The sequence below is a fragment of the Conger conger genome, chromosome 1, assembly GCF_963514075.1.
Source record: "Conger conger chromosome 1, fConCon1.1, whole genome shotgun sequence".
Taxonomy (NCBI): Eukaryota; Metazoa; Chordata; class Actinopteri; order Anguilliformes; family Congridae; genus Conger; species Conger conger.
In genome coordinates this window covers 95,154,088-95,162,384 of record NC_083760.1, presented here as the reverse complement: position 1 = coordinate 95,162,384, position 8,297 = coordinate 95,154,088, and the positions used below count along the sequence as shown (strand labels likewise).

The 8,297-nt window shown below is 49.5% G+C and overlaps 1 protein-coding gene across 1 annotated transcript in view; it reads right to left on the bottom strand.

The window, feature by feature from the left end:
* Positions 1-1,961: 1,961 nt before the first annotated feature.
* The window catches only part of LOC133107869 (CUB and sushi domain-containing protein 1-like), a 235,620-nt gene continuing 229,284 nt past the window's right edge, over positions 1,962-8,297 (bottom strand). The window contains 5 exon segments of the mRNA XM_061217173.1: positions 1,962-2,799; positions 3,599-3,783; positions 5,306-5,444; positions 6,117-6,204; positions 7,197-7,309. Of these exon segments, the coding sequence (XP_061073157.1) occupies positions 3,615-3,783; positions 5,306-5,444; positions 6,117-6,204; positions 7,197-7,309 (509 nt within the window). The 3' untranslated portion in view covers positions 1,962-2,799; positions 3,599-3,614.

The following is an 8,297-nucleotide window of genomic DNA, read 5'->3' as shown; positions in this document are numbered from 1 at the left end:
ACACATTCACACTCTCTGGTCCGGTCATGCAGGATAGGAGAAGTCCTCCAGGCAGACCATTTAATGAAATTAGCATTTCCATCTCAAATCGCTAACCGCTAACTCCACCCGCTAACTCCACGCCGCCCCAGGCCGCAAACCTCGTTTCCCGCTAAGGAGACAAATACAAAGATGAGTTTGCATAAATTATCAGCACTCCATAAAAACCAACCCCCAAGACAGGAGAATACTGCCATCGCCAGTCAAAGCAACACTAAATGTTCAAATTCATGTTATAAACCGAAGCCTAATTCTGGAGAGATTTCAGCCTTGGTGCTATCTCTAGAGTCGACCTCTCTAAAGCTCCTTTCACACGATCAGTGTCAAAATACTTGACATGACGTGAACCCCTTAAATTCCTATGGAGGGAGCGCTAACGCCCGACCTGGCAGCAGCGCTAAGCCTGGCGTAGCACACAGTTCAAAATGAGGCCAGGTTGAGCATCACCAGGGTTCAAATGGTTTAAACTTTGACGCAGACGGTGTCGAAACACAGAGCTGGGTCTGAAGCAGGCAGACGTTGCCTAGGCTACCAGCGGGGCTACGTCCAGACAGGGCCGTTCCACAGAGGCTACAGGGCAAACCCAGTTAGCCTCATTCATTTCTTGACGTTTTGGGATAAACCCAAGATTTTTCACAATTTAGCTTTTTTTCAACCAGGTGATTAGTGGCCAGACTGCCTTCACACCTGACTCCCAGGTAAAGGGAGGGTGAACACACCTGACTCCCAGGTAAAGGGAGGGTGGACACACCTGACTCCCAGGTAAAGGGAGGGTGAACACACCTGACTCCCAGGTAAAGGGCGGGTGAACACACCTGACTCCCAGGTAAAGAGAGGGTGAACACACCTGATTCCCAGGTAAAGGGAGGGTGAACACACCTGACTCACAGGTAAAGGGAGGGTGGACACACCTGACTCCCAGGTAAAGAGAGGGTGAACACACCTGACTCCCAGGTAAAGGGAGGGTGAACACACCTGACTCCCAGGTAAAGGGAGGGTGAACACACCTGACTCCCAGGTAAAGGGAGGGTGGAAGAACAGCAGTTATTGGCCCTGGAGGACTGTGAGCTGCTGGTCTAGAGTACGTAGATGTGGTCGAGTCAGCAGGGGCACGCACAGTCAGCAGGGACACGCACAGTCAGCAGGGGCACGCACAGTCAGCAGGGGCAGGGGCACGCACAGTCAGCAGGGGCACGCACAGTCAGCAGGGACACGCACAGTCAGCAGGGGGAGCCAGAGGCCCAGGGGGAGAGGGCACCACACTCAGCTTGGGCTGTGTGGCACAGCTGAACAGGAGGTTGCAGGTTTAACTCCCATCGCCGGTGAAACCTCGACCAGAGGGGACCTTTAAGCGTGTTGATGAGGAAACAGCTCCACTCCCTCACCCAGTCTAAAGGCCATCAGATAATGATGATGATGATGATGATGGTGATGATGGTGATGTCATAGCCATTATTATGTCATCATGAAAAATTATACTTCCTCAACGGTGGCGATTGATCACCGTTCTAAGGAAGTTACAATGTCTCGTTTTCAGTATAAACCAGTGCGCGCGCGCGCACACACACACACACACACACACACACACACACATGGAAACACCATCGTCCTGCCGTGCACTTCCCCACTTTGCTGATTTCCCAGGGGAACCCCATTTCATCAGGAGCCCCGTCTTTGGTTAGCAGTCCTGGCAGGTAACTGCAGCCGTTCCATCAGGATCAGAGGTGGACGGAGCTGAAAAGCCCCCCCCCCAAACACGGTACAAACAGCGAGTCTGAAACCTCCCAGGAGAGCCTGTTTTCAGCCTCAGGTGGAAAGCGTGCGAGAAATCAATATCAATTATCCAGCAGGAGCGAGAGCTGCCCGGTGCGGAACAGGTGCAGTACCGGCCCGTGACCATCGGGGCGGCGCTGGACCTCCACGTGGCCCGGGAACCTTTCAGCAGAGCTGCGTGTGTCCGGTGGGCCCCTAATGTCTGGCACACAGCTGTGTCTGGTGCCAGGGTAACACTGTGGGAGCGGGGCAGGGGGGGTTTGGGAATGATAAACATAATAATTTATGCTTTTGGTTACAATCAATAAACTGCATCATGCAGAGGCCAACAGTTCCAGTTCTCAGGAACAGATGTGGTTCTCAGGAACAGTTGCAGTTCACAAGAACAGGTGTGGTTCTCAGGAACAGCTGTGGTTCTTAGGAACAGTTCCAGTTCACAAGAACAGGTGTGGTTCTCAGGAAAATGTGCAGTTCTTAGAAGCAGTTCCGTACTCAGGAACAGGTTTGTTTCCCCGGAGCAGTTCTGGATCTCAGGAATAGTTCTGTTCTCAGGTTGAGTTCCGATTCTTTTAACATTTCTGGTTCTCAGGTACAGGTGCGGTTCTCAGGAAAAGGTGTGGCTCACAGGAACAGTTTTGTTTCTCAGGAACAGGTGTAGTTCTCAGGTACAGCTCCAGTTCTCATGAACAGTTCTTGTTCTCGGGAACAGCTGAGGTTCTCAGGAACAGGTGCGGTTCTCAGGAACAGGTGTGGTTCTCAGGAACAGGTCTGGTTCTCCATTTTTTCTCTGTAATCTCGGAACTGCTCCTTCCCCAGGGTGGAGTTTCAGGTTCTTCATCACTCCTCTTCCTCACACTCTTCTAGCAGGACCCCGACTCCACCCCCGGCGACTCCACCCCCTCAAAGCCAGGCGCACAGAATTCTGGGGCGGAATTTGGGATGGAGACATGAAAGTGCAGCCTTCGCCTGATGAGAACAGAGAGGAGCCTGGGATAGAGGAGAGGAGAGGAGGAGAGGAAGAGGGGAGGAGAGAGATAGGGAGAGAAGAGATGAGAGAAACCATGCCTGTTCATACAGAACCCAGCACTGCACCAGCTAATTTACAGCTCTCTGGTTAGACAGGAGATGGCCACACCCAGCACACACAGTGCACTATTACAGTAATCTCCAGGCCAATCAGCACACACTATGGACTCATTACAGTAATGTCCAGGCCAATCAGCACACACAGTGCACTATTACAGTAATCTCCAGGCCAATCAGCACACACTATGGACTCATTACAGTAATCTCCAGGCCAATCAGCACACACTATCGACTCATTACAGTAATCTCCAGGCCAATCAGCACACACTATGGACTCATTACAGTAATCTCCAGGCCAATCAGCACACACAGTGCACTCATTACAGTAATCTCCAGGCCAATCAGAGCCTAATCTGTGGATGCTGGATACTGATAAGCCTTTGGCCATGCCTACTTTTGATTGGCAGGCTGCCTAAAGAGCAACCTTTCCGTGCGGTGCTGACTTGTGGGATTTGTGTCCTGTTGGTCCATAATGTGGGTCAGCACTGCTCTACAGGCAGGGATAGGACAACAAAAACACCTCCCACAGGAACAAACTAATAAACTACAATCAAGCTGGAAGCACGGGTAAACGCTGAGGTAGCTACCATGCAGATAAAAGAGGCAAGCAGCCTACATTACACATGAGATGTGCATAACTGTAGTTAGGAATGATAACTGCCTGAATCAGGCGGTTCTGGGCGGTTCCGGGCGGGCTGACCTGGCAGGGGGAGGCCCTATACGGCCGTACACACGGTGCTGACGGTGAACTCCGCCTCGCCCGGCACCACGTCCGTGGGGGGGATGGTGTGGATGTTGCGGTCGTACATGGGGTTCTCGAACGTGGCTCTGCCGTTGGTGTTCTCGTGGCCCGCGTAGCCGTTGAACGGGACTTTGGGTCTTCTCCTGTCCGGACACACACAGGAAGAGCCTCCGGTTTACGCTTCAGGACATTTTAACGTGGCGGGAAAATTGTTGAAATAACCATAAATTATCACAGAGGGACGTGATGTTCGTGATGTCATCAAGGACCCTGACCCAACAGCCCACCCATTCAATCCCCACATAGGAATAGATGGAAATGTTTCCACTGATATAACGGCGATATTGCAATGCATTTGCTTTCTCTAATTTTGCTGATGCTCAATACATACCATAATAAGGCCATACAGTGCAGCTCACAGCCGTTCAGAGATCTACCTTTACAGTCACTGTACGCGAGGGGTCCAGTCTCGGCTGAAAAGGGCCAACTGATCAGTCTTCAGTCAAGACCTCAATCAGTAGGATCAGGAGTGTTAGTGATGGGCTAAAACAGAACCCTGGACCCACACCGGCCCTTTTCGGATCAGACTGGACACCTCTGATTTAACCCCTTTGATGAACAGTTTGTTTTTTTTGGGAATGATCTTTCTTTCAGAATTCTATGTTCAGTTAAGGGCATTCTAATCGTATAATATCACGTAATATCTGCTGGACCAATGCTGGACCAATCACACGCCACCCTGGGGATGCTGGACCAATCACGCCACACCTGGCTGGCACAAACAGAATCAGGATCCATGAGCAGTTCACAGCGCATTGCACACATTAGCGCACGACAAACCGTCCAGCAACACTCTTAAAAACAAACAAACTGCTCCTTCACACCGCCCGCTTTCAGAGATGGTTTTTAATCACGGCCAGGTTCTGAATGTCCTCTTAGCTTTTCAGCGAAGTTCAACTTTTGTTTTATTTTTCCACTCTACACTTTTGCCTTTGAATAAAAGGTGGATGGTTAAAAGGGGCAGACAGGTTATTATTACGAAAACCCTGCTCGCCGATAATCATCATTATTTCCTGCAGCTCATTTATGGAAAAAGAAACCCCTGGAGGGAAATCTAATTACGGGAACAATCTTCAACTCACATGTGAATGAAAGCTCATATAATTCCAGTAATGCTTAAAATAAAAACTGAGCAATCAACAAGCTGAGAAATCCTTCACTGTACAAAGTGAGTCTGCATGCCAAAGTGCTGTCCAACACACGAGGAGACTGCAGGTGAACACTGCCTGTGTCAGGTATACAGTACCTGTGTTTGTAGAGGTACAGGTGTAGGTGAGCATTACCTATGTTTGTAGAGGTACAGGTGAGCATTACCTGTGTTTGTAGAGGTACAGGTGAGTATTACCCGTGTTTGTAGAGGTACAGGTGTAGGTGAGCATTACATGTGTTTGTAGAGGTACAAGTGTGTATTACCTGTATTTGTAGAGGTACAGGTGAGTATTACCTGTGTTTGTAGAGGTACAGGTGAGTATTACCCGTGTTTGTAGAGGTACAGGTGTAGGTGAGCATTACCCGTGTTTGTAGAGGTACAGGTGAGTATTACCTGTGTTTGTAGAGGTACAGGTGTGTATTACCTGTATTTGTAGAGGTACAGGTGAGTATTACCTGTGTTTGTAGAGGTACAGGGCAAAGCCAGCGATGATGGTGGCTATGAAAGGCACTAAGATGGCTGCTGCCACTGAGCTGCTGTTGAAGTTGAAGCTGGAGCTCAGGACCTCTCTGTCCTGAACAGAGCTCTCCGACTCTACAGGAGCACACACACACACACACACACACTATCAAACAGAGCTCTCCGACTCTACAGGAGCACACACACACACACACTATCAAACAGAGCTCTCCGACTCTACAGGAGCACACACACACACACACACACACACACTATCAAACAGAGCTCTCCGACTCTACAGGAGCACACACACACACACACACTATCAAACAGAGCTCTCCGACTCTACAGGAGCACACACACACACATACACTATCAAAAAGAGCTCTCCGACTCTAGAGGAACACACACACTATCAAACAGAGCTCTCCAACAACAGGAACACACACACAGACATAAAACAAATACACTATCTCTGTATGAAACACACACACCATAAACCAGAACTCTCTCTGTATGAATCACACACACACATAAACACACACACACACACACACACACTTTCACACAGTTCTCTGAACAGCACACACACACACACACACACACACAACTCAGACACACACACAAACACACACTCACACACACACACACACTTTCACACAGTTCTCTGAACAGCACACACACACACACACACACACACACACACTCAGACACACACACACTCACACACACTCACACACACACACACACACACACACACACACACACACACACACACACACAGCCTGCAGTAGGTGACATACTCACCTATCCTCTGAAGGCCAAACTGTCCGAAGCCCTTCCCTCGCACAAAGCCCTGGTACACAAAGGAGCCTGTGGAGCCCACATAGGACACCTGGAACACACACACACCTGAGTTCAGTTACCTGTACACACACACACACACCTGAGTTCAGTTACCTGTACACACACACACCTGAGTTGTTACCTGTACACACACACACACACACCTGAGTTCAGTTACCTGTACACACACACACCTGAGTTCAGTTACCTGTACACACACACACACACACACACACACACACACCTGAGTTCAGTTACCTGTACACACACACACACACCTGAGTTCAGTTACCTGTACACACACACACACACACACACCTGAGTTCAGTTACCTGTACACACACACACACCTGAGTTCAGTTACCTGTACAGACACACACACACACACACCTGAGTTCAGTTACCTGTACACACACACACACACCTGAGTTCAGTTACCTGTACACACACACACACACACACACACACACACACACACCTGAGTTCAGTTACCTGTACACACACACACACACCTGAGTTCAGTTACCTGTACACACACACACACACACACACACACACACACACACACACACACCTGAGTTCAGTTACCTGTACACACACACACACACACACACACACACACACACACACACACACACACAAACTGAAACCAGTTACCTGTACACACACACCTGAAATCAGTTACCTGTAAACATACTACATACATACACACAAACACACACACCTGAGGTCAGTTATCTGTACACGCACACACACACACACACACACCAGAAATCAGTTACCTGTACGATGTGAGGAGTATGGTAGTGTATGTGTGGAGTATGGTAGTGTATGTGTGGAGTATGGTAGTGTGGTAGTGTATGTGAGGAGTATGGTAGTGTGGTAGTGTATGTGTGGCATATGGTAGTGTATGTGTGGAGTATGGTAGTGTATGTGTGGAGTATGGTAGTGTATGTGTGGCATATGGTAGTGTATGTGTGGAGTATGGTAGTGTATGTGTGGAGTATGGTAGTGTATATAAGGAGTATGGTAGTGACTCACATGTCCGTCCAAAGCCCAGTTCTCGCTCTTGAACTTGTGCACAAAGATCTCCACTGGACCCCGGATCTGATGCACCTGGAGCAGGAGGTGAGACTCTTCGCTCCTGTAGACCCCTGAACGGATCAACACACAAATCTCATCAATATTTCACCCTAAATGAGTCACAGAGCCCAGACCAGTCTGAATGAGTCACAGAGCCCAGACCAGCCTGAATGAGTCACAGAGCCGACCAATGGGTCTGTATGAGTCACACATCTCAGACCTGCTATGGGTCTGAATGAGTCACAGAGCTCAGACCTGCTATGGGTCTGAATGAGTCACAGAGCTCAGACCTGCTATGGGTCTGAATGAGTCACAGAGCCCAGAGCTGCTATGGGTCTGTATGAGTCACAGAGCTCAGACTGGTCTGTATGAGTCAGAGCTCAGACCTGTCTGTATGAGTCACAGCTCAGACTGGTCTGTATGAGTCAGAGCTCAGACCTGTCTGTATGAGTCACAGAGCTCAGACCAGTCTGTATGAGTCACAGCTCAGACCTGCTATGGGTCTGTATGAGTCACAGCTCAGACCGGTCTGTATGAGTCACAGAGCTCAGACCGGTCTGTATGAGTCACAGAGCTCAGACCGGTCTGTATGAGTCACAGCTCAGACCTGCTATGGGTCTGTATGAGTCACAGAGCTCAGACCTGCTATGGGTCTGTATGAGTCACAGAGCCCAGACCAGTCTGTATGAGTCACAGAGCCCAGAGCAGTCTGTATGAGTCACAGAGCTCAGACCGGTCTGAATGAGTCACAGAGCCCAGACCAGTCTGTATGAGTCACAGAGCTCAGACCTGCTATGGGTCTGTATGAGTCACAGAGCTCAGACCTGTCTGTATGAGTCAGAGCTCAGACCTGTCTGTATGAGTCACAGCTCAGACTGGTCTGTATGAGTCACAGAGCTCAGACCGGTCTGTATGAGTCACAGCTCAGACCGGTCTGTATGAGTCACAGCTCAGACCTGTCTGTATGAGTCAGAGCTCAGACTGGTCTGTATGAGTCACAGAGCTCAGACCGGTCTGTATGAGTCACAGCTCAGACCTGTCTGTATGAGTCACAGAGCT